At 36.8% G+C, this 17,539-nt stretch overlaps 3 protein-coding genes across 4 annotated transcripts; 2 read left to right on the plus strand and 1 right to left on the minus strand.

The window, feature by feature from the left end:
- Positions 1 to 287: 287 nt before the first annotated feature.
- LOC116122104 (actin-related protein 3) lies at positions 288 to 6,376 on the plus strand. The gene is made up of 9 exons (XM_031408016.1): positions 288 to 761; positions 938 to 1,397; positions 2,408 to 2,554; positions 3,448 to 3,540; positions 3,645 to 3,764; positions 4,145 to 4,255; positions 4,689 to 4,814; positions 4,926 to 5,024; positions 5,724 to 6,376. Exons 1-9 carry the CDS (start codon positions 715 to 717, stop codon positions 5,802 to 5,804), a joined length of 1,284 nt encoding a protein of 427 aa, XP_031263876.1. The 5' UTR covers positions 288 to 714; the 3' UTR covers positions 5,805 to 6,376.
- A 1,141-nt stretch (positions 6,377 to 7,517) lies between these two features.
- On the plus strand, positions 7,518 to 13,972 carry LOC116122100 (cleavage and polyadenylation specificity factor subunit 6). Of its 2 annotated transcripts, XR_004126838.1 has the most exons (3): positions 7,518 to 7,701; positions 8,451 to 10,592; positions 12,716 to 13,972. XR_004126838.1 is itself a non-coding variant. In XM_031408013.1 (2 exons), exon 2 carries the CDS (start codon positions 8,456 to 8,458, stop codon positions 10,433 to 10,435), a length of 1,980 nt encoding a protein of 659 aa, XP_031263873.1. In that variant the 5' UTR covers positions 7,518 to 7,701; positions 8,451 to 8,455; the 3' UTR covers positions 10,436 to 10,898. The 2 variants fall into 2 exon arrangements, 1 of the variants encoding a protein (XP_031263873.1); XM_031408013.1 differs by lacking the exon at positions 12,716 to 13,972 and having other exon boundaries at positions 8,451 to 10,898.
- A 2,493-nt stretch (positions 13,973 to 16,465) lies between these two features.
- Positions 16,466 to 17,288, minus strand: LOC116122094 (vegetative cell wall protein gp1-like). The gene has a single exon (XM_031408010.1). It carries the CDS (start codon positions 17,286 to 17,288, stop codon positions 16,512 to 16,514), a length of 777 nt encoding a protein of 258 aa, XP_031263870.1. The 3' UTR covers positions 16,466 to 16,511.
- Between the last annotated feature and the right edge of the window lie 251 nt (positions 17,289 to 17,539).

Raw genomic sequence — 17,539 nt, forward strand, 5'->3', positions numbered from 1 at the left:
GATAAATAGAACATAATTAGATTTTAAGAATAATGAAATAAACATATATTTTTAATATGATTGGATAAGAATAATAAAACAATCACTTTAATTTATTCATCTGTATTTAACCACAGCCTTATTTCCTATTGGTTAGTCACCATCAAATTTATCACCCTCCTATGTTTAATCGTAGTCCGACGAGGAAATAATCCACTGTGACTCCAAACTACTGTCCTATTGACTTTAGTGGAGCCCAATAAAAGTTTTCTCAAATCAAACCATCTCAACGTGTTGGTAGGTCAGGAGATTGGTCGCTCCATACGCACCGTCAAGTATTAGTACAGTCAAACAGACAAACCGCACTTTAGCCTCGATAGAAAACCCCGCAGAAAGAGAAAAGAGAGAGAGAAAGAGAGACTCGTTGTTGTTGTTGTTGAGTGTAAAGCTTATTTGATTGTTAAGAAAAGTATCGAAGACACAAAAGACAGTTTGATGGTAATGATGAAGAGTTTGATGAAGAGACCTTACTGTTCACATGGTTGAAATGGGTATTGGATTCACCAACTTGACGCGACCAAAACCAAGCTGTGCGTTGAGTCGCTCCTTTCACTTGCGTCACAAGTCTTTCATATACCACCACCAACACCATCATGATCCATTGCCTTGAACCTTTTATAGGATCTCAGTCGCGGATCCACCACAACCACTTTCATAGTCTGCTTTCTTTCTCCAATGGACCCCACATCTCGTCCGGCCGTCGTCATCGACAACGGCACCGGGTATATCTCTCGTTATTTATCCGTTTGCATTAATTTTTGTATATGGTTTATATGTTTTTTATGTGTGGCGCACAACATGTTTGATGAAATGTGCCAATTAGGTTTTGCCTACCTTTTGATTTTTATCATTATCTGTTTGTGAAAATTTTCTCAATTAGGTTTCTGTGTATTTGCAGGTATACTAAGATGGGTTTTGCGGGGAATGTAGAGCCTTGTTTTATTCTTCCAACAGTAGTAGCAGTCAACGAGTCATTTCTAAACCAATCAAGAACGTCTTCAAAGTCCAATTGGCTTGCGCAATACAACGCAGGCGTCATGGCGGACCTTGATTTCTTTATTGGGGATGAAGCATTCACGAGGTCGCGATCTAGTAGCACTTATAATCTTAGTTATCCTATTAGGCATGGCCAGGTCGATAATTGGGATGCTATGGAACGGTATTGGCAGCAATGTATTTTTAATTACTTGCGTTGTGATCCCGAGGATCATTATTTTTTGCTGACAGAGAGTCCGCTTACTGCACCAGAGAGTAGAGAATACACTGGTGAAATTATGTTTGAGACTTTTAATGTTCCAGGCCTTTATATTGCGGTGAATTCGGTGCTTGCTCTTGCAGCTGGTTACACGGCATCTAAGGTTGGTGTTTTAGGCTTGATTACCATATTGTTTTATTGCCTATATGAACTTTAAATTTAGTAGGATTAAATTGTGTTAATTTTTTTTTAAATGATTTTTGGAATCATATTTGCTACTGGTGAAGCTCATTAAGGCTGTGTAATGGTTGAATAGGATGTTGTTTACTTTTTAGGGCAGTAACTTTGCTTAGGCAACTTTATGGTGACTAAAAAAGAATGATGAATTCTTTCATCCATGAGAGCTCCATTTAGTTTCTGAGAAAGCTTAGTAAAAAATGCTCTAATATTGTTCTTAAGGCAATGAACTCTTTTGGCAATAAATTCTGAGAGATCATAGTGTTTCCACTTCCCATAAAATAAAATGAATACTGCTGCCAATTAAACTTCGTTCAGTTTCCTCTAGCAATGCAAGTAAAAATATCATGAACTCAGTGATACAAGGCCTTGGTAATCAGCTTGAACAATTGAATTCATTTCTTGTTTAAATATACATGAACAATTGTGGCCAGAATGAATTGCCTAATATACTGAACTTTGTCCTGTACAGTCCTTAGGGAGCTTCTGTGAGTGTGGGTTTTTACCAAAATTTTGGAGATTAATAGCTTTTGAACTGAATAATTTTACTCACTCTGTTTTATAAAAAAAAAAAAAAAAAAAAAAAAAGAGAGATTTTATCACAAACATACAGCTAAATAAAAATTTACAGGATTACCCAATTTCCCTGGGAAGAGCTTTGAATACAGAGTAAATATATCAGTAATAGATTGTTTGAGCAAGCTTTTTCGATTTGGAAGTTCATGAATTTACAGTTATAAAAATCTGCATTTTCTTGTTACCTTTCACATCACCTTCCTTCTTTCTTTAATAGTAATATTAATATTAATGTTATTATTATTATTTTATGTTTTGAAAAGAAAACCTAACTGAAATCCAGATCTGCATTATTTCTTCTTTATAATTCTCAATGCTTTTCAATTTATTCCTTGTAGATTGACCTATAGTTCTCTTTAGTGTGAGATGACAGGTGTTGTTGTGGATGTTGGAGATGGGGCTACTCATGTTGTACCTGTTGCAGATGGTTATGTTATTGGGAGTAGCATCAAGTCAGTTCCTATTGCTGGAAAAGATGTTACTCTCTTCATTCAGCAGCTCATGCGGGTATGTTTGGTTTGGCTCCCTCAGTATAAATTGTAATTTTAATGGTTTGTGCTTACTTTATGAGGTAGTTATTGTTTTTGAATAAATATTTATGATGGATCTATTTGAATTATGTTCTTAAGTAGTCAAGATTCATGAATTCTAATAAGCCTAGGTTTGTTGGTAGAGGTGAGCTGAATCTCTACAAAAAGTTTTGATCCTTGGATGGAAAGTTAGGATTTTGACATATTTATGTCAGATGTAAACTTTTCATCCACTAGGATAAAAGATACAAGAAAGCAGTGCCATGAAAACTTCAATGATAATGTGCACGATTAAGATTTTTTGTTTTTTTACTGAAAGCATCTTCCATAGTATTAGTCCTTTGAATTATAAGAGCCCATCTAATGGAAGCAGTTGATAGCCAAGTGATGAAGTCTGTGTTCTTTTTGTCTTATTAATTAAGCATGTAGTAATTGCCTTGCACCGCTGTTTGAGGGGATAAAGGTTTTCATTCTTCAGCCTCATCTGTGTACCAATTGATTGTTGATTTTGGACACTTCATCTCCATTCAATCTTAATTTTTTACAGTTTGTCATGAATCGACATTTAATTGTAATCTGTGTTATGCCAGATGCTGATATTAAGTATAGTTTATACATTTTGTTCTAGCTGCTGTTGCATTTTTTATTTTAAATTTTATTTTCTGTCAATTCAGGCTATTTGAAAAGATACTATGAGCTGACAACCACACAACATTATCTATTTCGCCAGTAAAAGTCAATAAAACATCATCCTCTAGAAATAATTTTTTGGCATCAAAAATTTTATATTTTATGTTAAATAAGAGCTGTAAACTATACAGTGGTTGTTGAATACTGACAATCCTTTCATTTAAATATTGTTTTGTTTAGGAAAGAGGAGAGAATGTACCACCAGAAGACTCATTCGAGGTTGCTCGAAAAGTAAAGGAAATGTATTGTTATACAAGTTCAGACATTGTCAAGGTTTGCTTCCTATAAAAATTAAGTGAAATTATGTTGTTCAGTGTAATTTTCCTGATAATTCTTTTGAGTTTGACAAAGTTGCACGATTCCTTCAATGATTGCAGGAGTACAACAAGCATGACAAAGAACCAGCAAAATATATTAAGCAATGGAGAGGTATCAAACCAAAGACAGGGGCACCATACACTTGTGATATTGGTTACGAACGATTTCTTGGCCCTGAGGTTTGTTGTATTCTATCACAAGCATTTTCATCTTTTGACTGAATGACAGTTAGCTTTTCCTCCACTATTAGTAAATAAGATTTTTGCATATATAACTGATGCAAGCACCATGCCGTTTTTTCTGGAGATTTGGGTTTGAACTTGCAATGGAAATCCTTTAAAACCATAGGAAATGGTGTTACATTTAGCTTGTTTTCCTTATATCAATGTATATGTTAATTAACAGCATATCAGGTGCAGTGTTTCTCCGTTCTCATGCAAGAGTATAGTTTTGATTAATGTCAGACATTAATGAATAAGCAATGAACTTTTTGCTTCATGAGTTGCTGTGCTGCTTTCTGGTGAACTTGCTCTGATGAATTTCCTTGCTTTCCTGATAGATTTTCTTTAATCCGGAGATCTATAGCAGCGATTTTACCACTCCTTTACCAGCTGTAATAGATAAGTGTATCCAGTCTGCGCCAATTGACACAAGAAGGGCATTGTATAAGGTATGGATAGAATCAGGAAGGAAAAAGAATGCATATTTTTGTTCTTAGACAAGATGTGTCAAAATGAAACAGTAAAAAGTACCTCTATTAGATGATTCTTATGGGAACTTGTGACCTTTTGCTTTGTTGGTTGTTTGACCATAGGAAGTTTTGGCTTCATTTTACCAGTGTTTTCAATCATGTAAACTGTAATCTGATTTCTCTAACCTTTCTTACTTGCATAGTTCCTAACTCTGTATCATGATTTTTGGAGGTATTTGAACTTCTACATGTTCATCAAGAGATGTTTGCTCTCATTATTAATCCATGTAGATTGAGTGTGCTTAGACCTGGCTTTATGAATATTTATAGCAGTGATTTAGGAAAAGTTAAACCTGTAATACTCTCATATTTTTTGAACTTTTTGAAGTAATTGTTTTTGGTTGTTATTCAGAATATAGTTTTATCTGGAGGATCAACCATGTTTAAGGACTTCCACAGAAGGTTGCAACGGGATTTGAAGAAGATTGTGGATGCTCGGGTTCTTGCCTCTGATGCTCGACTTGGTGGTGAATTAAAAGTAATTAATTTTATTTTATTATCATTTACTTTAATTGTAATAACAAAAAAATTGTTTTTGATTATCAACATTTTAAAAAAAAATGAGCTGATCATCTGCGTTTGATTGTAGGCGCAACCTGTGGAAGTTAATGTTGTCAGCCATTCTATCCAGAGATTTGCAGTATGGTTTGGTGGTTCAGTACTTGCATCAACACCAGAATTTTTTGCGGTATGGATCTGCAAGCTCATATTTGATTATATTGTCATATGTCAAGTTCTTCCTACTTTTATCTGCAGAGTCATCCTGGTACTATCTCTTTTAGATATAAAGGTGCCTCTTGATCTAGGACTGACTTTTAAAGAAATGTTTGTGGTCTGACTTTTTGCCCTGCCATCTGGAATCCTTCAATCACATCATGTTGTTTGGTCTAGATAATTGTAAACAAAGGGGACTTTTTCTGCTAGTTTAATTTGAGATCTAAAGAAGTAATCTTGTTGATTAAATATATGAATAGCCTTAAATTCTGGTTCTGTTTAGACCAATAAAAGACATGGGGAAACTCTGCTGTGAATGACTTGCTACCAGGTTGTTTCTGAATGTTGTTTGATCACTTACACCTACCTATAACACTGGTTTGGTTCTCAAGAAGACTGGATCAGATAGTCCCTAATGAAGCGCTTTATTAGTTTAAATGGACCATTATATAATAAATTGGGTTACATCAAGGACTTCTTGGTTAAATTTTTGGTGACAGGATGGGAACATTCAACGACTTTACAAGCTGCTTATATAGATATGGGCATACACACGCCTTTTCAGTTTTCTGTTGTTGATCATCAGTATTTCTTGTGCTGATCAACACTCCTATAGAAACTAATTATTCTTACATGAAAATTATTGATTGAAAAGTTTCTGCTCCTTGTACAGGCTTGCCATACAAAAGAAGAGTACGAGGAATATGGAGCAAGCATATGCCGCACAAATCCTGTTTTCAAGGGGATGTATTGATAAAAAGAATGATTTCTGCTGATTGTTTGGCAGGCATTTCTTGATGTTGTTCCATCAATTGCCTAAGCCTCATTGCCCTCCTCTCATCTTTGCTTCTTGTTAAATGTTAATCATGGATGAGAAATGGTGTAAAATATAGGGGAAAAAAATAGGTTTCCTGTATTCATTCATTGATTAGGGAGCTAAAGAGGAATTTCTCATCTGCCAATAGGATGCGGCAATTTGGTTGCAAGTAGGCCGTGCTGGCACTTCGGATCAGATAAGAAATTATGAATTAGGCAAACATCAACACAGCTGAATTGCATTTGAAGTGTTCAGCTTAGAAGGATATGATAAAAAAAAATTTCCCTTTTTTCCTTTTAAATTGGTTGGGAGAGATTATTTCAGCAAGGTATATTTTGAGGTAGGCAGTTTGATTCATATTATTTGTCGTATTGGAAGTACTAATTTGAGTTAGAAATTTGTTTATGTGAATTCAATTTCTGTATCCTCTTGTAGGTACATGTACTGTACATTGTATGAATGTTAAGAAACTTGTATAATGTGGATGATTCTTAGAATTCTCAATTGTTGTGATTTGTGAATTATGATCAAAGATGGTTAAGTCGTTTCGTTGCTTTATCTATCCAGGTTATTGAATCCTTAATAATTGATGTCACAAAAAGAAATTCTTATATCAGTCAGGTAAAAGGTTCAAACAGGTTTAGGCATTACTCACACGGAAAATGATAGAGTTACCGAAAAGTTTACACCGAATTTGTGCATCGAATGACGTAGTAAAATCCTGACCGTTGATTAATATTAACTGATAATAAATCAACGGTCAGGATTTTGTCACGTTATTCGGTACACACCCGTCGGTAACTGTAGCATTACTCAGCTGGTAATTCTAGAAATGCAAGAAAAACAATCAATAGAATTTGAGCTGTGTTGTAACTACCATTGGATGGTCTTATGGTAAGAGAGGAAAAAAAAGTAATATGAGCTTTTGATTTCGAGTCTTCACAGGCTTTAATAGGGATGATCACTGAGGGGTTTGTTCAGTCCTCAACTTTAGAATCTTGAGGGATTAGTTGAGGTACGTGTAAACTGGTCTAGACACCTTTGATAAATAAAAAAAAAAAAAAAAAAAGGTGCTGTGAACTCTTCTTACTTACCTATCTTTGTCATGAGAATTATCATCTCATCTTCATCTTAGCCCAACTACGGTGATTTAAGCCTATATATTCATGTAATTTTGTTTTGGTTGAAGGGTATAGTGGGAAAAAGTGAAGAAATTCTGGTTGGATATCCCAAATATCCAATTAGAATGTTCAAGGTAGAAACTTCTTCACTTATCCTAAATTTGGCATGTTAAACAGGCTTAATAGGGAAGATAAAAAGTAGAACGCAAATTACATCACTATCCTCATAAACCTTATCTCTTGAATTCCATTATTTAGATCTAGGGGAATAATTGAGATCTTCTCCCCTATATTTATTCTAATCTGTCAAATTTGGTGTAAATATGGGTAAAAGGGAATCAATCCATTCCTAGAAATTGTCAGAATTATTTTTATAAACAAATAATAATATATTAATAATATTATTAAGGCACTGTAAAGTACCATAAAACTGTAATTACAGTTGCAAAAATGATAAATAAAATGAACAAGTAAATTTATATTTGGTTTGACTAAGAAACAATTATTATACACAGGGGATTAAAAATTTTAATTAATATAAAACTCGTGTTCTAAGGCTTAAGGTACGATCATCATGTATTAGCCTGCTGGGAAAGACGAAACGTGAATCAAATCCACAAGGGTTTCACTGTAACCAGAAGAAAATACAAGCACAGATATAACAAGATTAAGACTCAGAGAGGGAGTCAAAGACAATTTTTTATTGAGCTCTGGTAGGTTTAGCTAAAAGGTTAAGAAATAAAATTTCTTCAAAATCATATACATAATAAGCCGATTCTGCGTTTTCTTTGGTTTGCTTCTGTGCTGTAAGATTAATCTTCTTGTACTTTGTGAATCTTCTTTAGGGAGATTTTATGTTACGATAGCTGAGGTCTGAGATTTATAGCGATTTATATATCTTGTTTTGTTTTGTTTTTGTCGTGGGTATAAGGTATTTAGATGCGATTCATATGATTTTTACCAAGTGGTTATTATAGATTTATATGCTTTGATGGATATTTTAAGTTGGCTACTTAGCATTTCTTCTGATTCTCACTATATTTTGTTGGCGGGTCGTAGATTTTATTGATATCGTTATTATGGTAGCATCTGGGAACTTTTTGATACTTTGTTTTGATCTGTATATCTATCGATCTTTTTGTATCTGTATAGGCTACGCTGTTGTTCTCCTCTTTTGGTAGGAGTTGAATTTACAGTGTTCTTTCGTTCCTTAAATACAATGTTTAATTTTGTGTTTTAAATAATATATATATATTTTTTATATTTGCTAGAGTATTCTGATTGATTAACTTGAATTTGAGGTTTATTTGTGCATAAAAAATGTGTTTGTTTGATTGTTGATGGATCTTTGCCCCTCGATCTTTTTGATCTGAAGTATGAAAATATTTTTAATAGTTCTCTGGATTGGGGCTTAGCTTTTTAAATGAGGGATAGGAATAATATTCTTTATTATGATGGTCAGCTTGAATGGACCCAATGGCTGAAGAGCAAATAGATTATGAAGATGAGGAGTATGGAGGGGGTCAGAAGATGATGTATCAGGGAGGTGGAGCCATACCTGCGCTTGCAGATGAAGAACTGATGGGAGAAGATGATGAATTTGATGAGCTCTATAACGATGTTAATGTTGGAGAGGGTTTATTGCACTTTCAGCAGCCTGAAGTACCACCTCCACAGAGTGCCAGTGGTGTGGGTAATGGAGGTCTTCAAACTCAAAAACCTGAGGTTCCTGAACCTCGGCTGCAACCTGGGGGTTCACAAGGCCCAAACGTCCCTGGTGTTTCTGTTGAAGTAAAGTTTTCTAATTCTGGAACCCGTTTTCCTGCTCAAAATGAGGGACAGGTGGCTGTTAACAGACCAGACATCGGATCTGCGAGTTATGCAGATGGGGCTTCTGTTTCCCAAAAAGGGAATGTTGTGGAGATGAATCATGATGCCCCAATCAGAAATACGGGGTTTCAAGGGTCTACGTCAGTGCCCCAAAAAGCTGCGCTTGATCCATCTAATATGCCTGGAAGAGTAGTCAATGAGCCTGCACCTTTGCTAAATCCTGGCACTGGTGGCCCTCAAGGTGTTATACAGATTCCAGGTAATCAGATGAGTGTACATGCTAATGTCAATCGTCCTATGGTGAATGATAATCAGATCCGGCCACCTATGGAGAATGGTGGGACTATGCTGTTTGTAGGAGAATTACACTGGTGGACAACTGATGCAGAACTTGAAAGTGTTTTATCTCAGTATGGAAGAGTCAAGGAAATTAAGTTTTTTGATGAGAGAGCTAGTGGAAAATCCAAAGGTTATTGTCAAGTTGAATTCTATGATTCAGGTGCCGCAGCTGCTTGCAAAGAGGGAATGAATGGTTATGTTTTTAATGGACGAGCATGTGTTGTAGCTTTTGCTTCTCCACAAACGTTGAAGCAAATGGGAGCTTCTTATATGAATAAAAACCAGGGTCAGCCTCAGTCTCAACCTCAGGGAAGGAGACCCATGAATGATGGTGCAGGGAGAGGTGGTAATATGAATTATCAAGGTGGTGATGGAGGTAGGAACTATGGAAGGGGTGGCTGGGGACGAGGTGGGCAGGGTGTACCCAACAGAGGTCCTGGAGGTGGACCAATGAGGGGAAGAGGAGGGGCTATGGGTGCAAAGAATATGGTTGGAAGCAATGCTGGTGCTGGAAGCGCTGGCGGTGGTGGGGGTTATGGACAAGGGCTTGCAGGTCCTGGATTTGGGGGTCCAGCTGGTGGTATGATGCATCCTCAGAATATGATGGGTGGGTTTGATCCAACATATATGGGTCGAGGAGCAGCTTATGGGGGATTTTCAGGTCCTGGTTTTCCTAACATGCTTCCTTCATTTCCTGCTGTTAATGCAATGGGACTTGCTGGAGTGGCTCCTCATGTCAACCCAGCGTTCTTTAGTCGTGGGATGGCAGCTAATGGGATGGGAATGATGGGTTCTTCTGGAATGGACGGACCTCATCCGGGAATGTGGACTGACTCAAGTATGGGTGGATGGGGAGGGGAGGAGCATGGGCGGAGGACAAGGGAGTCAAGTTATGGTGGAGATGATGGTGCTTCTGATTATGGGTATGGAGAGGCAAATCATGAAAAGGGAGTAAGGTCAAGTGCAGCCTCTCGGGAAAAGGAACGGGTTTCTGAACGTGACTGGTCAGGGAGTACTGATAGGAGGCATCGTGAAGAGAGAGAACCAGACTGGGACAGGTCTGAAAGGGATCACAGGGATCACAGGTACAGGGAAGAAAAAGATAGTTACCGCGACCATCGACAAAGAGAACGCGACTCAGCATATGAAGATGACTGGGATAGGGGGCAGTCTTCTTCAAGATCTCGAAGCAAGTCTAGAGCAATGCCAGAAGAAAATCACAGGTCTCGATCAAGGGATGCAGATTATGGGAAGAGGAGACGACTACCGTCAGAGTGACAGAATTTGCTGTTCATTCATCTGTGGCAAATCGTACATGACTCAAATTCTAGAATTCACCCTTAGTGTTTTGCTCTTGGGTTGTTAAAGTGCATCAACAATTGCTCTCCCTGCTTTTCATCGGCCCAAATGCAGACAGTGACTTCTTGAGGGAAAAGTAAGTTCTACTCGTAGGAGGGAAGAATAGATTCTCCCTTCCTTTCGTACTGCATTCTACAGAACATTATTACAAAAACTTATTTGTGTGTTAAAATATGATTAGTGAACTTTGAGTTGCATATCTATGTGGATATTCTCTGTGGGGTTGGACTCCTGATATCCTGCAGCTGAGTATCCCGTTGGCTTTTATTTGCTCTACTGAATCCTATCTTCGAGATAATGTTTCTTGGGCGTTTGGTTTTCATATGCTTTGAAGCCTACTTGTTTTATATGGTTGTTGATTTAATGACCCATAATTTTTCTACCCCTGGTTCTTGCATTTGTTGCTTCAGTGAAAGTTTTTATTGAAGCCACATGATTATAACAGTACAAAGTTAAAGGTTCATACTTCTTGTGTACCTTTTCATTTCTGAGTTATCTTGCTAGCTGAGTTTAGTCTGCACATGCTGAAGTTTTGTTTTTTGTCTCGTTTTTCCATATAGCTGGCGTCAGTTTTCTTATCATTCTTCATGAAGATATGGTTTATTAATGTGTGTTTTATATTCAATATTCATAAACATTTGAAAGTGCTTGTCTCTGGGCTGTGTTAGCATTCTTTGATTGTAGATTGTGGTTTTTGTTCTTGCCAACTTATTCTGTTGCTAGTTGGAATTGTATTTAAGGTATGCTTGTAAGTCTGGAACAGTGCAATACTTTTGTATTGTGTATAATGCATGTAATATTTATGTCTCGCCCCTTCATATTACTTCCAGTTGGCATTTGGAATTAAATGTGAGAATTTATGGGTGGTGATAGTTATTCTTGTTAGTCAAAACGGGGGATGCCACATGTTTGGATCCAAGCAAATTGCTACTGTTATTGGGTTTCTTAGCCCTGCCTTGAGAAGTCCACCTTTAGTGTTTCTCTTGGCTTTGGTAATGTCTAATATGCAATTGCTAATGTTTTTTTCCCATATTGTCTCCCTTTAGAAGAAGGGAAATTATGGTTGGTATGTAGCAGATCATTAGTATTTTATTAGCAAGTTTGATTTTTTATCAAAAAAGTCATTCTAGCGTTACTTTTAGTGAAATACAGCCACAGCATGATAACTTAATGTTAGAATGGATGCTATTTATGCTACTATATTTATATTCATTGTTGTTTTTGTATTGCTCATGCTTCCTTGACCGTGGATTACAAAGAGTTTTTTTGTTCTTTTGGGTTATCCTTCTTATGTTTGAAATGAGTGGTTAGAGCTAGGTGGAATAAGTCACAAGGGTCATTTATCATTATTAGAGTTGTGTTACTAAAAGGTTGTGATATTTGCTTTGGCCTTTTAGTAAATGATTTCTGAAAGTTTCAGTTTTAAGGCTTATCTTGAAAGCATGGTTTCCTATATTACTTTATTACTTTTCTCTTTCTCTCACTCCTTTTTCTTCGGAATTTTTTTTCTTATATCTCCTCAAAGTTTCAATAACGTAGTTGTATTAAAGAGTCTTTGAGTTTTACCTGACATTAAATTGTTAAAACAGCTGTTTAAAATGGTGCAGAACAATATTTTACCTTTACAGCAACTCTAATTCCATATTATATTTTATAGGTTTTAAATGTTCTACTATTCTGGTGGCTATTAACATATTAGAATAAGTTACAAAAGTTCTACCTGTTAGATTATATTCTAAGAATGAAATGTCAGCATTTCTGTTGTTACAAATTTTGGCTTCGTATGTTAGCTTTATTAACTTTACATACAGAATTTTGGGTCACAATGATTAACATCTTTTTATAGAAGTGTAATGCCCTTAGATTTGTGTAATAATAGGATAGGTTTGGAGATACTCAGAGTTAAAATTTTCTATTAGATTATGAGGTGCCTATACCTTGCAGTTAAGGACTTTACATCACTTCAATATTGGAATCTGGACCATTAATTGTGTGGGCCTACTGGCAGCCATTTTCATGGTTGGTTGGAGTCGGTGCAAAATGTAAAAGTATTTTGGGGAATATTACCATATAAGGTGCTGTGTTGTGTCTGCATAATGATTGATAGACATAGGGTGTCTGAGTAGTGTCTTTTGGCAAATTATTTTTCTTTTTAAAAGTCTATTGACATGGGGGCTTTCTTTTTATCGTCATATTCAGGGAGTGGAGTGGGCAACTCTCTGTTTTCATGAGTGGATGTGCCTGGAGGAAGATGTGTTTGATGGTCTGCATTCATTACTAACTCAAATATTGGCCTTGGTCTGTCAAGTGAGCAAAAGAAGCCTTGACAATTTTGCTTTGACCTTTTTTTCCTCAAGCGCCCTTAAGATCTGTAATTTGCTCTCCGGGAAGAAAATGCATAGAAATAGTTGGGAGTCTTGAACTTGTCAAATATGGAATGGATGTTGATTATAGGGTTTTCATACCACTTTGTAAAGCATCATTTCACCTGTAAAGTCAAGTACATGTATTAGGTACCAGCATTTAATGGCCTCCTTCATTATTTATTTGACCATTTGTGGCTCACTGTGAGCTTGTAAAAGAGTTGTACTGACTTTGAGGCCTATACTTTGTCATATTTGATTTGGTGTAATTGAGGATTTTAATTGTGATTGGATCCTCAGTGATGAGCTATTAATACATTGTAATCTGCGTTGCTGTTCCACGTGTAATTGGTTTTTGTAACATATATAATATTAATTTCTGTTACCATGAGAGTGTAAAGGATTTTCAACATTTCGTATTTTAAATTCAATTTATGTAAATTTTGACGTTTACTGGCGCATAAGAGTCATACGTTGTGGACTTCGCTGCATTGTAAATGGGCTGGACCAAGAGTTTTGGTTGTTTTGGGTATGTTTCGTCGTTGAAGGCGTGATGTTGTGCTCCTTGTGAATTTCTCTTTCCCTGTAGTAAACTTGTTGTAAGAAGATTTTGTAAAGCATTTCAATTGTACTACTTTTCTTGGTGGAATTTTTTTGTATAGATCAAGTTTCCTGGATTGCATGCCAGAAATTTTAAAATAGGTTGGACAATTTTCTGGTTAGTTTCAATAGGGAGTGGTACTGTTTATTCAATGTGTATTAGATTTTTCCTGTTCCCCTATCTCCTTGTATCTGTGTATGAGGCAAGACAACATCAGTGTTCAAGGTGGCATATACTCAATTACCTGCCTTCCCCTGTGTTGTTCTGATGCTCTACTTGCTTAATAAGGAAACTGCAAGAGTTGGGTTCACAATTTTCCTGCCGGCTGCTGCAATATGTACTTGCACATCTTCTCTTACTTTTGGATGGCTTCTGTATTCTTAAACAAGTCACTTTGTAGATATTTTTCCATTCTTTTTGGTTTTGAGTTCTGTAATTGGGTGTTTGCTATGATTGTTGATTTGTAGTTCTGTGTAATCAGTCTTCTTGCCAGATGTATTGTAGAATAAGGTCTATTCTATCTATTTAATTAATGATCTTCCAGAAAATATTTTGCAAATTTGAATTTCTTCTTGTTTCCGGTTTCCATTTTGTGTATTTGTAAGCCAACAAGAACAGGGTATAGTTTGTTTGAAGCCGAGTGTTTCTTAAGGTTCCTTTCTGCTGATATATTGACGTGCTTGCCTGCATTCTGTTTAAAAGTTGATCAGTTTTTCATTTATTTATGCAATTATTTCCTAGATGAAGGCATTCTCTTTAAGACTAGTTCTTGAAACATTCAAGTAGAAGCTTGATAGTCTTGTGCATTTTTATTTTACATGTTTATTTCCTGCAGGTGTCTAGACAATAGGCTTCATTCTCATCCAAAATTATGCATGTTTTTTGTTAACTTTAAACATTCTGTTTTCTTATTGCGGCATGAATTTTTGGCATCTGCAGGTGGTTTGGTCGTGTGCAAACACATTTAACTCATATTATATGCTTAAGCTTGAGTTCAGTTGAATTCAATTTTAGTAACCGTGTTCTACTTACACACACACACACACACACACACACAAAAAGTGGGGGTTTTGTGAATGAGTGAATTTTGATTTCTTGTTGGTTTAATTGAATTTGTGGAGTCTCTTCACTGATGCATGTAGTTAATGGCATGTGAATGGAAGGTGATTTTTCCAGAATCCAGTATGGATGGGTGGCTTTCTATTTTGTGATGAGCATTGCCATCTGATCTGGGTAAAATTGACTGCTGAATTGCAAGTGTATGAAAGTAATATATGGAAATGGAGATTTCATGTGTGTAAAGGTGTTATCTCTGAGTGTTGTTGGTTATGGAGATGCTGAACTAACAATCTTCTCACATTTTTATTTGATATCATAAACTAAAGGAATATATATCTGAAGTTGAGCAGCTAAATATTTCGATACATCTTTCTCATTTATGGTTCCGGAAAATAAAATTTATACCCTATTTTTCAAATACAAACTGCTTAATGTCAGACTAAAAACCAATGTACATACAAAACATAGTCGCCATTTGCACTCCGGTCTGGTCGATTGGCCGACTTTAAACGTGACTGTCGCGGTTTTTCAATGATTGATCAGGCCAAATCAAGGTTAGGCAGCTGGCCGAGGCATGTTCGGCCAGGCCACCATTAGTAGAGCTTCCATTTCTTAGAATTTTTAATTTAATTTTTGTAATATATTTTTGTTTTTATGATTTGGGCAGATGAATGAATTTATGATTTCTGTGAATGAATGGTGTTTATGATTGTGTTGGGATAATGGATTAATTTTGTTTGTTGGAAAGATTCTCGATTAATATTCAATATAGGGGTAAATGTAATGTTGTGTGTTTCTAAAGCCAAGGGTGTCTCCGTTTATGTGTCACACGTTAGAAACATAGCATTTCTCATTATAAAATAAATTGTAAAATCGTATAAAACAAAGAGCAAATCACATTTTCCCACCAAGGTTTAGCTAAATGATAAGGTTCTACCTCTAGTTTTATATATTTTAGATTCTCAACCTTAAATTAATATTGTTAATGATTGTTGGGTTTCGACATAGATATAAAGGGTATTATTACCAAATTACGGTCCTCTCTTCTTCTTCATTTCCCCCTCCTCCCGTCTTCATACCCTCCTTTTCATCTTCTTAATTATCTCTCAACCAGTTTATCTAAGATTTGGTTAGAATTTGAGTTGATTTGCGCAAAAACCACCACAAACTCGAGGGGTTGGGGGGGTGGTGTGGAAGTGACTATTGGAGGGTGGCAGCTAGAGGTGGGCGCACACGTAGGGTTGTGCGGGCGTGTGTGCTTGATGGGCAAGCACTAGGTGTGGGCTTTTGTTGAATGGTTGAAGAGGAGTTAAGGGGAAGATGATGGTGGCGTTGGAGCGGTCTAATGGTATTAGAATCAGGTTGAACTAGTCGGAAAACGGTTGATGATGACGTCGACAACGATGGTGAGTTGAGAGAGGGTGAATGAGATATGAGTTTTGAAATTATCATTTTACCCTTTAAACGTTACATTAAATAGTGTTTTGTTAATTGAAGGGTGGAAATATGAAATTTGTAAAATCAGGGATGAGAACTTGTCATTTTGCTATACCTTGGGTGAGAACATGTCCTTTGCTCTAATGCAAAATTTTCAAGTAATTGAATGGTCTTGTTACTCTTTTTTTATTAATATGCATACCGACTTAGTTAGCTAATTCAACTTAAAATAATTAATTAGGAATGACTCAGTGAAACGATTTCCGAAAACAGAAAGACGAGCATTAATTGATCATGAAGCAGGTTTAATGTAGCATCTCCTAGCTTTAAATTAAAAATAATAAATAACCGAAAAGAGAAAGAATTTGTATACGTAAAATTATCATCTTGAAATTTCGAGAAACAATTACACTAATCTTCATTCAACTTGAGCTTTCACTGACATCATAATCCATAGAACTCAACACTAAGACAAGAAATATATCATGCATGCATGGATATATGCCCCAATTAATGAACCATTAAGTCTTTAGGCTTAGAAGAAGAAAGCCGAGATAGTAACTCCAGCCAGGAGGCCAGAAACCCGGAGAGCGGTGGCACCACTTCCAGGAGGAGCATCGGTTTTTGACTCACTGCCAACGGGTGCAGGCAAGGCCACATCAGGCATTGTAGCATTATCAGCGATGGGGGAAGAGGCTGGAGAATCGGAAGTCTCAGTGGGAGGAGGGGCATTGCTGGGCGCCGATGATTCAGAGGTGGGCGGTGTAGAGGAGGAGGTTGGGGGAGCCGGAGTGTCGGGAGGCGGGGTACTTGCCTCGGGAGCTGGGGTATTTGGAGGTGGGTTGTTGGATTCATTAGTAGGTGGAGGTGGGCTGTTTGAATCATTAGCAGGTGGTGGTGGGTTATTTGAGTCATTAGCAGGTGGTGGTGGTGGTGGGTTATTTGCATCATTAGCCGGTGGTGGGGGGTTTTTAGAATCATTAGAAGAAGTTGGTGGGTTTGAATTTGGTGTTGCTGGGGAAGTTGGTGGGTTTGGACTTGGTGTCGCTGGTACATTTGGTGGATTATTTGGAGGATTAGCAGCCGGGGGAGTTGGAGGTGTTGTTGCCGCCGGGGCACCTTCCTTTGGAGGATTAGCATTTGTTTGATTAGAATTTGTTTGATTTGCATTTCCTGGTGCTGGGTTATTGGGGGCAGGGGCCCCTCCTGCCTGGTTCTGGTTCTGGTTTTGGTTTTGATTCTGGTTCTGGGCCGAGGCCAACCCAACAATGGCAACAAAGACAAGAACAAGAGCAGTGACTTTTGGTGCCATTTTGACGTCAAATAGGTTTGTTGTTTTAAATTTATGTATCCAAGTTGAATTTTATGCAGAGTTCTCTATATGAGAACAGTGCAGATCGCACAAATGATTGGTGTACGATGTATCAAGAGTTTTGCAACGGTATTGCATATATAATCTTGGGTTTAGCCATAAATTGTGGACATTCTTATGGTGTAGGGGATCTTGTTTGCGCAGATTTCAGGATAACCAAGTACTCTTTACCTATTTTTGGTGCTCTTTAC

The sequence above is a fragment of the Pistacia vera genome, unplaced genomic scaffold (genome assembly GCF_008641045.1).
Source record: "Pistacia vera cultivar Batoury unplaced genomic scaffold, PisVer_v2 Contig1314, whole genome shotgun sequence".
Classification (NCBI taxonomy): domain Eukaryota; kingdom Viridiplantae; phylum Streptophyta; class Magnoliopsida; order Sapindales; family Anacardiaceae; genus Pistacia; species Pistacia vera.